Consider the following 15,279-nt stretch of genomic DNA (forward strand, 5'->3'; position numbering starts at 1 on the left):
CAGAATTCTCATCCAATACAGTGATCATTAAAACACATTCTGGAAATGGTTTTTCAAAATAAGCAATACGCATGTGTGTAAAAAGATCAAAGTAAATTTATTATCAAAGAACATATGTCATCATGTACACCCTGAGATTCATTTTCTTGCAGGCATACTCAACCGATCCAAAATAAAATAATAACCGTAATAAAATCAATGAAAGATCGTACCAATTAGGAGATTTCAACTGGTGTACAAAAAACAGCAAAATGTGCGAATAAAGAAAGAAAGAGAGAAATAATAATACTGATAATACAATAAACAATAAATATTGAGAACATGAAAAGAAAGAGTCCTTGAAAGTGAGTCCACAGGTTGTAGGAACATTTCAATGATGACTGAGTGAAGTTATCTCCTTTGGTTCAAGAGCCTGGTGGTGTGAGTCCTGAGGCTCCAGTATCTATTCCTGACTGTAGCAGTGAGAAGACAGCACGTCTTGGGTGGTGGGGGTCCCTTATGATGGATGCTGCTTTCCTGCGACAATGTTTTGTGTAGATGTGCTCAATGGTGGGGAGGGCTAGGCCAGTAAAATTTGACAATTGAAATAGCATCAGATTAGAGTAGTCTTGCAGCACAGAAACAGACCCTGTAATCTACTGTGTCCATGCCAACCATCAGGTATCTATCCATATTAATCCCATTTACTTGCTCCATAGTTTTCTATGTTCTGAATTCAAATACTTGTCTGAAGCAAAAAAGTTATCAATGTACCTTCCTCTACCACCTTATTAGGCAATGAGTTCCAGATTACAATCATGCTCCAAGTGAAAACATTTTCTTCAGATTTCCTCCAACCCAAACTTATGCTCTCTATTTTGTGATACCTCTGATGTTAGTTAATGGGGTTAAGGTTTCCTACCATTATCAGCCTTACTTTGACCCCTCAGGATTTTTCATACCTCTATATCAGCTTCCCATTCTCCCTCAGCTCCAAGGAAAACAAACCCAGCCTTTCCAGTTTCTCTCATAACACGAATTTCCCATCTAACCACTTCCTTCTACACGTTGAAATGTGTAGACTAATCAATGCTTCATAAAGTTTACTATAACTTCACTCACTAATGAAGACAAGCATCCCATATGTCTTCTTCTACCAACTATTTACCCATGCTTCCATCTTCAGGGATCTTTGGACTCATGCAGCAAGGTCACTGTTGGTACTGAAATCAGGAACCAGAGTAACCAACAGCTAAGCAAGCAAACCCCAATCTCAGTGTTATCAAAGAAACTAAATGAACGCAGGATGCCTGCAATGATAAAATATGGCTGTTCAGCTGCAGAACAGCTGACCTGAACTGTATTTGCATCAGGAGAATATACAAAGGAAGGCATTATTTTCAGTCAAGGGCTGGAAAATACTGGATTTGACTTCAAAGCTGTGTATAAACAGCTGTTGCAATGGGCTATCGTTTTGTTTGGTGCCAAAACATGAGGTTTTCCCAATGGAGAGGTGGGGAAGGGAGATGAGAATTAGGCCAGAAGTTTAGCCAGAAGGAAAAAGGAAACTGACTCCTTAGAAAGCTTAAAAAATAGACTAAAGTAATAAACTGTATCCCAGTTTATACATTTCTCAATAGTGTACAACTCATTTGACAGGCATACAGAATTACGTTGCAATCCCCAAGATGCAATATTGGTTAAAGAGAACTAGACAGAAAAAAGGAGGGGATGGTAATTGTGAACTGTAAGACATTGTTTAGCAGAAGTCATGGTAACATGGAAACAGAACCACTTTTTTTTTGATTTAGCAGCAGAAATCCCAACTTCAGAATTATCCCTTTTCTTTGATATTGAGGTGTCACACTTTGATAAATCAAATGGCTTTATTTTGCATAATCTGCAACACAAATTATTGTGTAGCATAGCACTGAAGTGTCTAAGTCATTTGGAATTATGTGAATTTTCCCTTGCCAGAATTCCATCTTCTCCTGTTCCAAATTAGGAAAATTTATTGCAGCAAGGCACTACCAATTCAAGTCCTGATGCACTGCTCAAGTCAAATCTAAATGGGACTGGAAATAGTTAAAAGATTAGACAGATACTTAGTTCAATGGTATTAACAGGCTCATTATACTACAAGTCCCTGAACTTTAGCACAATTTAAATAAAGGTTTTCCTTGCTTTTATTGGGAACAAAGATGTCAGTATTCAGCTATGCAACTAGAGACAGCATTTTGCAAACATTTGCTATGTTGATTCTGATGTGGTTACAGAAGTGAACATTGCAGAATTATGTGCAAGCAAGAGCAAATGTATTAGAACTGGAGAAAACAGGTGAAGCAAAAATAAGAGCAAAATAACTGATAATTATTTAAAACAATCCGGATTTGTTATGGGAAACACAAATTTAAAAGCAACTCAAGCAGATCTGCTATCATCAAATGAGTCAGTTACACTGACCTGTAGGATGGCTCCATAAACACGCAGCAGTACCTGGCGAGGCTCATCGCCCACACTTAGCACATGATCTGGCAGAGTGCAGAGATACAACAGGTTACTGAGGCCTCCACTAGAGACAAAAAGGACAGAGGCACAAGAAAAAAAAATTAGTTATTTGGGAACTGATAAGATTTTCTAGCATTTCATTTACTCCTAACAGGAAAGTTTACTTTGTAGAGGTTAATAATTTATAGTATACTGAAACCAAAGGTTCAGATCACACCATGGCCTCAAATGACTGACATGCTGCCCAAGACAAGAGATGAACAGCCAGGATTTCGGAGAACACTGACCAGCTGTATCACTGGCTCTAATGTGCAAGATCAAAAGAGGCTGTGGAAAGCCGCACACTTATCCAACTCTATCACGGGCACAACCCTCCACACCATCTAGGACATCTTCAAAAGGAGGTGCCTCAGGAAGGTGATAGCCACCATCCAGGACGTGCCTTCTTCTAGTTACTACACAGTTAATGCTTTCGGAACAGTTTCTTCCCCTCTACCAATAGATTTTTGAACTGTCCATGAACACTACTGCATTATTCCTTTTTGGCAATATTTATTATTTACAATTTCTAGTCATTTTTAGGTCTTGCACTGTATCATAAAAGAACAAATTTCACAACATGCCAGTTACTAAACCTAATTCTGATTGTGAAGATTTCCTCTCCAATATTGAAGTCATTTAACAATTACAAGTGATCTCCCTCAGTTAGAGCTGACCCATCCAGTTGTAAATTTCTCCTGTGCATTATGTGCATGTCTCATGACGCTGGCTCGCTATACAGATTATCAGCATTTGCCTTAATAGTGGGCAATACATGTTGAGAATGAGGATAAAATGACCTTTCAAAAACAAAACCTTGCATGCATCCCCATGTGACATCAATGCCAAGGTTATGAAAAGGAGTGATCTTCTGGCAAAGTGATTTGCCAGGAGGGAGCAGGGAGCACCAACTCCAGTGGAAACATCTGGTGATAAAATACTTGGAGCATGTCTTATTACTTGCATTTCGAGACAAAATGCAGGCCCCAATGCAAAATTTCTAATCCAGACATTGCACGTATTGAAGTACAACATCTTCTGAGCAAATATAAAGGTACACAAAGGTATCTATCAATGATTATTCTGTTTATCCACTTATCTCCATCACCTTGGCTCATTAACAATGGCAGCAACAGAAACTTTGCTGCAATGAGCCAAGGATCATACAACACAGGAGCAGAATTAGGCCATTTGGCCTATTGAGTCTGCTCTGCCATTTAACCATGGCTGATCCTTTTCTCCCCACTCTTCAGCCCCACTCCCCAGCCTTCTCCCAGTAGCCTTTGCTGCTGTGTCCAATCAAGAACCTATCAAGTTTTGCCTTAAATACACCCAATGACCTGGCCTCCACAGCTGTCTGTGGTAACAAATTCACCACCTTCTGGCTAACAAAATTTCTCTGCATCTCTGCTTTAAATGGATGCCCATTTATCCTGAGGCTGTGCCCTCTTGTCCTAGACTCCTCCACCATGAGAAACAAGCTTTCCACATTTACTCTGTCTGGGCCTTTCAATATTCAAGAGGTTTCAATGAGATCCCAATTCATCCTTCTAAATTCTAGCAAGTACAGATCCAGAACTATGAATGATAACCCTTTTATTCCCAGAATCATCCTTGTGAACCTCCTCTGAACACTCTTCAATGCCAACACATCTTTTCTTAAGTGAGGACCCCAAAACTGTTCACAAATTTCAAGGTGAGGCCTCACCAGTGCCTTATAAAGCCCCAGCATCGCATCCCAGATTGTGTATTCTAGACCTCTTGAAATGAATGCTAATATTGCATTTGCATTCCTCACCACCAACTCTACCTGCAAGTTAACCTTTAGGGTGTTCTGCACAATGATTCCCAAGTCACTTTGCATCTCATATTTTTGGATTTTCTCCCTGTTTAGAAAATAATCTGCACATTTAGTTCTACTACCAAAGAATATTACCATGCATATCCTACATTGTATTTCATTTGGCATTCTTACCATTCTCCTAAACTGTCTAAGTCCTTCTGCAGCCAATCTGTTTCTTCAATACTACCTAATCCTCCACCAATCTTTGTAACATCTGCAAACTTGGTAACAAATCCATCTATTCCATCATCTAAATCACTGATACATCATTAGACAACTCCCAATGTCTAACTGCCCTAATGAGCATCATAATTAACACCTAGTGTTCCCCACTAGAAATACCAGAATTGCTTTGGTAAGAGTGATCAGAAAACCAGGAAGGGAACCTGAAAGTGGTGTCACAGGTAGACAGGCTGAAGATGCCCTCAGGATTCTCTTTAATTCTAATTGACAAGCACCTTCTCCAACTGAACAATCCACACACTGTTTTAAGAAACTCTCTGGAATGCACCTACATATACCCCAGTCCCAACAGCTATGGAGGTAGGGGTGATCTATAGTTTCATCCCATCATAGCAAGTACACTTTACTTATTTGAGATCTACTTACATTGTGTCATTATGCCCTCTGAGTGTAGCTGTGATATAATCTCACTAGCAGTGCAACTCTTCCCCCTCTTGCCTCCTTATCCCTTCTGAAAATTTAAACCCTGGAATACTACATCAGTCAGTTCCACCCCTCTCTTAACCATGTCCCTGAATATCCTCCAAAATTCCACAACAGTTCCCATAAACCGATATAGAGGAAATGTAACCCTGTTATTAAAGTAGGGAGAGAGGATGCAAGAAATGATCAACAATTGGTTTGTTAGAGCAAGGATAGAATCTATTACTGAGGAGGCAATAGCAGGACATTTAGAAAATTATAGGTTTGAGCAGATTGAACAGGCAATTATGAAAGGAAGATGTTTGACAAATTGTTGGAATTTGTAGTAATTAGCTGAACAGATAAGGGTGAATGAGTTGTTGTGGGTTCAATTGGACTTTCAGAAATCCTTTAATATGTTGCTGTGCAAATGATTGAGCAAAAGATTGCTTAAATGGACAGAAAACTTTAAGAATGAAAGACTGTAACCAATGAGGTGCTGCACTGCTAGGGCCTTGACCATACACAAACTATGTAACAAATTATTTGAGTAGGTAATACACTCAGTGGCCAGTTTATTACTTCAAACATGAAATTTGATAGGGTGAAAATAAAGTCTGACATGGCAGTATGTCAGTGGAGTAAAGAAAATTACAGTGGTATGAGAGAGGAGTTGGCCAAAGTAAATTGGAAGGAGATAAAAACAGAAACCTACAGCACAATACAGGCCATTCGGCCCACAATGCTGTGCCGAACATGTACTTACTGAGAAATTACCCAAGGTTAAACAGAGCCCTTTATTTTTCTAAGCTCAATGTACCTATCGGGAATCTCTCGCATTAGGGTTAGGGTTAAGACCCTACCTTAACTGCCTCCACCACCATCGATGACAGCCCATTCCACGTGCTCACCACTCTCCGCGTAAAAGAAAAACTTACCCCTGACATCCTCTCTGTACCTACTTCCAAGCACCTTAAAACCGTGCCCTCTTGTGTTAGCCATTTCAGCCCTGGGAAAAAGCCTCTGACTATCCACACGATCAATGCCTCTCATCATCTTATCTATCAGGTCACCTCTCATCCTCCATTGCTCCAAGGGGAAAATACCAAGTTCACTCAACCTATTCTCATAAGGCATGCTCCCCAATCCAGGTGGCATCCTTATAAATTTCCTCTGCACCTTTTCTATGGTTTTCACATCCTTCCTGTAGTGAGGTGACCAGAACTGAACACAGTACTCCAAGTAGGACCTGACCAGGGTCCTATATAGCTGTAACATTACCCCACAGCTCTTAAATCCCATGGCTGATGAAGGCCAATGTACCGTATGCCTTCTTAACCACAGAATCAATCTGCACAGCGGATTTCAGTGTCCTATGGACTCGGATCCCAAGATCCCTCGGATGCTCCACACTGCCAAGAGTCTTACCATTAAGACTATATTCTGCCATCATATTTGACCTACCAAAATGAAGCACCTCACACCTACCTGGGTTGAACTTCATCTGCCACTATCCACAACACCCCCAACCTTTATGTCATCTGCAAACTTACTAACCCATTCCTCCACTTCCTCATCCAGGTCATTTATAAAAATCACAAAGAGAAGGGGTCCCAGAACAGATCCTTGAGGCACACCACTGGTGACTGATCTCCATGCAGAATATAACCCGTCTACAACCACTCATTGCCTTCTGTGAGCAAGCCAATTCTGGATCCACAAAGCAATGTCCACTTGGATCCCATGCCTCCTCACTTTCTCAATACATCTTGCATGGAGTAACTTATCAAATGCCTTGCTGAAATCCATATACACTACATCTACTGCTCTACCTTCAAAGTGTTTCGTCATATTCTCAAAAAATTCAATCAGGTTCGTAAGGCATGACTTGCCTTTGACAAAGCAATGCTGACTATTCCTAATCATATTATGCCTCTCCAAATGTTCATAAATCTGCCTCTCAGCATCTTTTCCATCAACTTACCAACCACTGAAGTAAGACCCACAGGTCTATAATTTCCTGGGCTATCTCTACTCCCTTTCTTGAATAAAGGAACAACATCTACAACCCTCCAATCCTCCAGAACCTCTCCTGTCTCCACTGATGATCCACAGATCATCGCTAGAGGCTCAGCAATCTCCTCCCTCACCTCCTACAGTAGGCTGGGGTACATCTCATCCAGTCCCAGAGCCTTAACCAACTTGATGTTTTCCAAAAGCTCCAGCACACCCTCTTTCTTAATATCTATATGCTCAAGCTTTTCAATCCGCTGTAAGTCATCCCTACAATTGCCAACGTCCTTTTCCATAATGTATACTTTGCTTCAGTATTCATTAAGTACCTCAGCTATCTCCTCTGGTTCCATCCACACTTCTCCACTGTCACACTAGATCTGTCCTATTCTCTCATGTCTTATCCTCTTGCTCTTCACATACTTGTAGAACACCTTGGGGTTTTCTTAATCCTGCTCATTAAGGCCTTCTCATGGCCACTTCTGGCTCTCCTAATTTCAGGCTCTCTATTGCTAGCCTTATCTTCTAAATTCTCTATCATTACTTAGTTTTTGAACCTTCCATAAGATTTTCTTGACTAGATTTTCAACAGCCCGTTGTACACCACAGTTCCTGTACCTTACCATCCTTTCCGTCTCATTGAGACATACCTATGCAGAATGCCACACAAATATCCCCTGAACATTTACCACATTTCCGACAAACATTTCCCGATAATATCTAATTTATGCTTCCAAGTTCCTGCCTGATAGCTTCATATTTCCCCTTACTCCAATTAAAAGCTTTCCTAACTTGTCTGTTCCTATCCCTCTCCAATGCCGTGGCAAAGGAGATAGAATTGTGATCACTATCTCCAAAATGCTCTCCCACTGAGAGACCTGACACCTGACCATGTTCATTTCTCAATACCAGATCAAGTACAGCCTCTCCTCTTGTAAGCTTATTTACACATGTCAGGGGTACGTTTTTTTTTCAAAAACACAGAGTGGTGAGTGTGTGGAATGGGCTGTTGGCAGCCGTGGTAGAGGCGGAAATGTTGGGTCTTTTAAGAGACTGCTGGATGGATAAATGGAGCTTAGAAAAATAGAGGACTACGGGTAAGCCTAGGGGGTTCTAAGGTAAAGGACATGTTTGGCACAGCTTTGTGGGCGGAAGGGCCCGTATTGTGCTGTAGGTTTGCTATATTTCTATATTGTGTCAGGAAACCTTCCTGAAAACACCTAACAAACTCCACCCCATCTAAACACCTTGCTCTCGGGAGATGCAAATCAATATTTGGGAAATTAAAATCTCACACCATGACAACTCTGTTATTATTACACCTTTCCAGAATCTATTTCCTATCTGTCTCCCTAGCAGCAGCAAAGATGCTAGCAGGGATGACAGCAGAGCAGCAATGACATGAGTTTCTAGTAAAAATGAGGAAGGTGCAGGATAGATATATTCCAAAAAAAGAAATACTCAAATGGCAAAATGGTTCAACAGTGGCTGACAAGGGAAGTCAAAGCTAATGTAAAAGCAAAAATTAGTGGGAAGACAAGAGGCTTGGGAAACCTTTAAAAACCCTCAGAGAGTACCTAAACGAATCATTAAGAGGAAAAAGATGAAATATGAAAGCAAGCTAGCAAACTTTATCAAAGTGGATAGTAAAAGCTTTTTCAAGTACAAAAAGATAAAAGAGAGATGAGAAAGGACATGGGACTGCTAGAGAGTGAGGGCAGAGAAATAATAACAGGAGATAAGGAGATGGCAGATGAACTAAATGAGTATTTTGCACCAATCTTCACCCTGGAAGACACTAACAGTGTTCCAGAAGTTGAAAGGTGTGAAGGAAGGGAAGTGAGCACAGTTACTATTATAAGAGAGAAGGTGCTTAAAAAGCTGAAAGACCAAATAGTACATGTCATCAGGACCACCCTAGGGTTCTGAAAGAGGTAGCGGTAGAGATTGTGGAGCCATTAGTAATGATCTTTCAAAAATAATTGAACTCTGGAGTTGGTGCCAGAGGACTGGACAATTGCATATGTCCCTCCACTCTGTAAGGAGGAAGGCAGCAGAAAAGAAATTATGGACCATTTAGCCTGACTTCAGTGGTTGGGAAGATGATGGAGTCATTTGTTAATGATGAGGCTATGGAGTACTTGGAGACACAGGACAAGACAGGAGAAAGTCAGCATGCTTTTCTTAAGGGAAAATTTTGCCTGATGAACCTGTTGGAATTCTTTGAGGAGATTTCAAGTAGGATAGATAAAGGGGATGCAATGGATGTTGTATATTTGGACTTCCAGAAGGCCTTTGACAAGGTGCCACACGAGGCTACTTACCAAGTTAAAAGCCCGTGGTATTACAGGAAAGTTACTAACATGGTTAGAGCATTGGCTGATTGGTAAGAGACAGGGAATGGGAATAAAAGGATCCTTTTCTGGTCGGCTGCCAGTGACCAGTGGTGTGACAGGTGGATGCTTCCCTGGTGTCATGGATTATTGATTACCTGACTGGCAGACCACAGTATGTGCGCTTGCAACACTGTATGTCAGACAGAGTGGTCCGCAGCACTGGGGCTCCACAGGGGACTGTCCTGTCTCCCTTTCTCTTCACCATCTACACCTCGGACTTCAACTACAACACAGAGTCTTGCCAAGTTTTCTGATGACTCTGCCATAGTTGGATGCATCAGCAAGGGAGATGAGGCCGAGTACCTGACTACGGTGGGAAACTTAGTCACATGGTGCGAGCAGAATCAACTGCAGCTTAATATGAAAAAGACTAAGGAGCTGGTGGTGGACCTGAGGAGGGCTAGGGCACCAGTGACCCTTGTTTCCATCCAAGGTGGACATGGTTGAGGATTACAAATACCTGGGGATACGAATGGACAATAAACTGGACTGGTCAAAGAACACTGAGGCTGTCTACAAGAAGGGTCAGAGCCATCTCTATTTCCTGAGGAGACTGAGGTCCTTTAACATCTGCTGGACGATGCTGAGGATGTTCTACGAGTCTGTGGTGGTCAGTGCTATCATGTTTGCTGTTGTGTGCTGGGGCAGCAAGCTGAGGGTACCAGACATCAACAGAATCAACAAACTCATTCGTAAGGCCAGTGATGTTGTGGGGGTGGAACTGGACTCTCTGACAGTGGTGTCTGAAAAGAGGATGCTGTCCAAGTTGCATGCCATCTTGGACAATGACTCCCATCCACTCCATAATGTACTGTTTAGGCACAGGAGTACATTCAGCCAGAGACTCATTCCACCGAGATGTAACACTGAGCATCATAGGAAGTTATTCCTGCTTGTGGCCATCAAACTTTACAACTCCTCCCTCGGCGAGTCAAGACACCCTGAGCCAATAGGCTGGTCCTGGTCTTATTTCCACTGGGCATGATTAACTTATTATTATTTAATCATTTGTGGTTTTATATTGCTATATTTCTTCACTATTCTTGGTTAGTACAGCTGTAACGAAACCCAATTTCTCTCAGGATCAATGAATTATGTCTGTCTGTCCAAAGGGGTAGGTGTAGGAACCACTTCTTTTTATATTGTATTTTTTTAGATGATGGAATTAATGGCTTTGATGCCAAGTTTGCAAATGATACGAAGATTTGTGGAGGGGCAGGTAGTGTTGTGGAAACAGGTAGGCTGCAGAAGGCCTTAGACAGATTAGGAGAATGGACAAGAAAGAGGCAAATGAAATACAATGTTGGAAAATGCATGGTCATGCACTTTGGTAGTAGAAATAAATTTGCAGACTATCTTCTAAATGAGGGGAAAATCCAAAATTCTGAGATACAAAGTGATTTGGGAGTCCTTGTGTCGAACACCCTGAAGGTTAACCTGCAGGTCAAGTTGGTGGTGAGGAAGACAAATGCCACGTTAGCATTCATTTCAAGAGGCCCAGAATACAAGAGCAGGGATGTTATACTGAGTCTATATAAGGTACTAGTGAGGCCTCACCTTGAGTATTTTGGACAGTTTTGGGATCCTCATCTTATAAGATATGTGCTGGCATTGGAGAGGATTCAGAAGAGGTTCACAAGGATGATTCCAAGAATGAAAGGGTTATCATATATTTGTTGATTCTGGGTCTGTACTTGCTGGAATTTAGAAGGATGAGGTGGGATCTCATTGAAACCTTTTGAATGTTGAAAGGCCTAAACAGAGTAGACGTGGAAAGGATGCTTCCCATGGTGGGAGAAGGGGACACAGCCTCAGAATAGACGAACGTCCATTTAAAACAAGTGTAGAGAAATATTTTTTTAGCCAAGGGTGGTGAATTTGTGGAATATGCTACCACAAAAGCTGTGGAGGACAGGTTGTTGGGTGTACTTAAGGCAGAGTTTGATGGGTACTTGACTAGACACGGCATCAAAGGTTACGGAAAGGTGGCTGCTGAGGGGAAAAGAGGATCAGTCATGATTGAATAGCAGAACAGACTCAATGGGCCAATTGCCTAATTCTGGTTCTATGTCTTATGGTCTTATCAGGTACAACTTCTTGTTAATGCAAATATCTAATCAGAGAATCATGTGGCAGAAAGACAATGCATAAATGTGTGCAAACATGGTCAAGTGGTTCAGTTTTTGAACAGACCCAACATCAGAATAGGGAACAAATGTGATTAAGTGACTTTGACCATGGAATGATTGTTAGGACTGGATAGAGTGGTTTGAATATCTCAGAATCTGCAGATCTCCTAGGATTTTCACGCATAATTGTCTCTAGAGCTTACAGAAAATGGTGTGGGAAAAAATATCCAAGTAGCAGCAGCTCTGTAGGTGAAAATGCCATGCTAACGAGAGGTCAGAGGAGAATGGCTGGACTGGTTCAGGTTGACAGAAAGGTAACACTAACTAAAATAACCACACACTTTAACAGTGGTGTGCAGAAAAGCATCTCTGAATGCACAACCCAACAAACGTTGAAGTGGATGGGCTACAAAAGACAATCACAAGTATATAGGAGGTACTGTACCTGATTAAATGGCAACTGAGCAGATATTCAAGCATCTTGATGATACAAGGACAAGTGGCAACAGGGGCTGAGGACAGTTTAGAAAAGTGTTAAGGGAACAATGAAGTGAATGGTTGAGGGCATGGCAGATGGAAACATTTTATTATGCATTTTGACAGAAAAATAGGAAAAGGAGGCTGCTTTTAGAATGTCAAGAGAATGAAGGTGTTGGTGTTCAGATGATATCATGGATAATCTCTGAAAGGAATAGAGAGTCAATAGCCAGGTTCAGCAAACTGTTGGGAAGTTTAACAGTAGGTTACTCATTATTGTGAAAAGATTTGAGAACAAGATTTAAGACATCTTGCTCCAATATAAGGAAGCACATACTTGCAATAGAAGGGAGTATAGTTAAGGTTCACCAGACCACCTCACTACAGGAAGGATGTGGAAACTATAGGAAGGGTGCAGAGGAGATTTCCAAGGATGTTGTCTGGATTAGGGAGCATGCCTTATGAGAATAGGTTGAGTGAACTCAGCCTTTTCTCCTTGGAGCAACGGAGGATGAGAGGTGTCCTAATAGTGGTGTATAAGATGATGGGAAGCATTGTCGTGTAGATAGTCAGAGGCTTTTTCCCAGGGCTGAAATGGCTAGCATGAGAGGGCACCGTTTTAAGGTGCTTGGAAGTAAGTATAGAGGACATGTCAGGGGTAAGTTTTTTTTATGCACAGAGTGGTGAGTGTGTGGAATGGGCTGCCAGGAACAGTGGTAGAGATGGATATGATAGGGTTTAAGAGACTCCTGGATAGGCACATGGAGCTTAAAAAATAGAGGGCTATGTGTTACCCTAGATCATTTCTAAAGTAAGTACATGTTTGGCACAGCATTGTGGGCCGAAGGGCCTGTATTGTTACTTTGATCCTGGAAACAATGCAATAAGTATCTAGCAACACATACTAAATGCTGGAGGAACTCAGCAGGCCAGGTAGCATTTATGGAAAAAAGTACTGTTGACGTTTTGGACCAAGACCCTTTGGCTGAGTTCCTCCAGCATTTTGTGTGTATTGCTTGGATTTCCAGCATCTGCAAATTCTCTCCTGTTTGCAAAAAGTGATTAAGCAGATTAGGCCTGAACTCTTGGAATTTAAGAATTTAAACAGGAATCACAATGAAACTTCCTAAATCCCTACAAGACTTGATAACAAAAGTAGAGTTGATGCTTCTGCCAGCTAGGCTGCTTCTAACTAGAAGACAGAGTCTTAAAATAAGCAGCCAGCTATTCAGGAAATGAGAATGAAGTTATTTACTTGGAGGCTGATGAATCTTTGGAATTCACTACTCAAGCAAGTTGTAGAGAGTAGTCATCAAATATTTTCATGACAGAATTCCTGGATATTTTTGGGCATTAACAAGTAAAATAATATGGGTTAGTACAGAAAGAAGTTAATGAGATGATAGGTAAACCACAACATCCCAGCATTGAGACCAAATTTACACTGTTGGCTCTGATGGACACTTGCAGGTCCAACACCAGATGCCTAGAAGACACTATATTCTGTCCTCTGTCACGGTAAGTAATTGCCAGGAAAACTGAGGAAATGATTCAATGTTTTCTCAAAACCCCCAGGAATAAAGTACATTATTCCCACCAACTCACGGGAATCCTGGCCCATAATGACGTGCAGTGAAAGAGCAATATGTAAGATGGGTTTGAACATTTGTCAGAAAAGCTGAGAGCAAATTATGCAAGGAGCATACCATCTCCCAAACTAGCCACCCAAGCTCAGACAAGCAGCACCTGATATGCAAAACAGGACATTCATTCACCTCAGCAACCAACACTGAACAAGCAGGAATGGAGCAGAAGAAGCATCTTCCTCAATTAAGGAATAGGAGAAATATAGATGCAATGCTTGAAAGTTGTCACCACTGGAGCGCCTTCTGGTCAATATTTTCATACTAGAATTCATTTAAGCATCTGTAATGTCAGTGTTCAGGAGTGTGACAATATTTGCTCATGATATCAGGCTTAAAAAGCAACTGTGCCCCATTTTTCAGATACTGCTTTGGAAGTGGTGTTAGTTTGTCATCTATGCAAGCAAACTTTGGCAAATCTGATTTAGTAATGTCACTTACACATACTTTACATCCCTGTAGAGCTCACCGTTAAAAGTCCACATTGCTGACCTCTTCGTCAAGATGACTACTGCTGCTGAGCACTGTCATATACTTCAAAACCTCATGTTCATTCAACAAAAAAAAGTGTTCTTCCACTTCCACTCAAAGTTCATTCCAAAGTTGGAATCAAAGGGATTTCATCCTGGCAGCACTTTAGTTGTCCAAGATCAGCTTTTCCTTTGGCAAGGTGCTTCCTGATCGTCTAACTAATTAAGAATGGCACATGCAAGGATCTCATATGCTATGCAAAAAGAAAGGGAGATTGGTCTTAAGCTCCACCTCTACCTACTTCGATTATACCAGCCTTTACTCATTAAACACATTTCATCCTCCATATAATCCATCTTACAAGGAACTAAGAAACCTTTAGAAAGGAAATTAAAACACTCAATGCAAACTTCGTCAAAAGCAAAGCTGATAATCTAACATGCTCAGGTCTTTGTTGGTACCTGGCGATTAGATTTTCTGGACTAATTATTGTTTTTAGAAAAGATCCTGAACAGTAGTATAATAAATTTTCCAGTGCACCATATTTAAAGAGAGTATCTCTTTAAAGGAATATCATTTCATGAGCCAAATCAAGAACTGTTAGGCTTTCTGACAAGTTAGATAGCAGAATAGTAAATATTTACTGTGTGTGGTGTCATTTGTCAAATTCTATGTGCTCTATTGATCTATCATATTGAAAGCCAGAAAAGGTAAAATTCAGTAACAGGTTGATACAAGTTTTAAAATCTTAACCAGCTACAGATATCTTTTTTGTCCTTCCCTTCTAACCTTTGCCACACTGTCAATCTGCTTTTTGGAGTGTTTGTTAATTCCATTTCCCATTCATCCTAAAGTCCGAAATCCCCATCCAATTAACCCCCTCATCCTGTAGATTGGACTCTCATGAACAACGCACCTGTTTTTGAATAATATATTATGCAGCTCTTACATAAACATGTTTTAAAGACAGCCCGACTGGCAGCTCAAGCTTCATTGGGTACAAATGCTGTAACTGTGATAGAGGTGGAGGTAGGGCAGTTGTATTTTTGATTAGGGAGAACATCAGGCAGAAATTTAAGGATATCCCTGGAAGGAAGCTTGGTGAGGCTATGTGGGTACAACTAAGGGGTAATCAC

At 41.0% G+C, this 15,279-nt stretch overlaps 2 protein-coding genes across 6 annotated transcripts in view; one reads left to right on the plus strand and one right to left on the minus strand.

Moving 5' to 3' along the window:
* The window catches only part of LOC132403565 (uncharacterized), a 91,089-nt gene that overhangs the window by 52,983 nt on the left and 22,827 nt on the right, over nucleotides 1-15,279 (plus strand). The window lies entirely within an intron of this gene.
* The window catches only part of chkb (choline kinase beta), a 43,920-nt gene that overhangs the window by 25,094 nt on the left and 3,547 nt on the right, over nucleotides 1-15,279 (minus strand). For all 3 annotated transcript variants that reach the window (XM_059986953.1, XM_059986952.1, XM_059986954.1), the window contains one exon: nucleotides 2,443-2,551. In XM_059986953.1, the coding sequence (XP_059842936.1) occupies nucleotides 2,443-2,551 (109 nt within the window). The remainder of the gene's footprint in view (nucleotides 1-2,442; nucleotides 2,552-15,279) is intronic.

The sequence above is a fragment of the Hypanus sabinus genome, chromosome 13 (assembly GCF_030144855.1).
Source record: "Hypanus sabinus isolate sHypSab1 chromosome 13, sHypSab1.hap1, whole genome shotgun sequence".
NCBI lineage: Eukaryota > Metazoa > Chordata > Chondrichthyes > Myliobatiformes > Dasyatidae > Hypanus > Hypanus sabinus.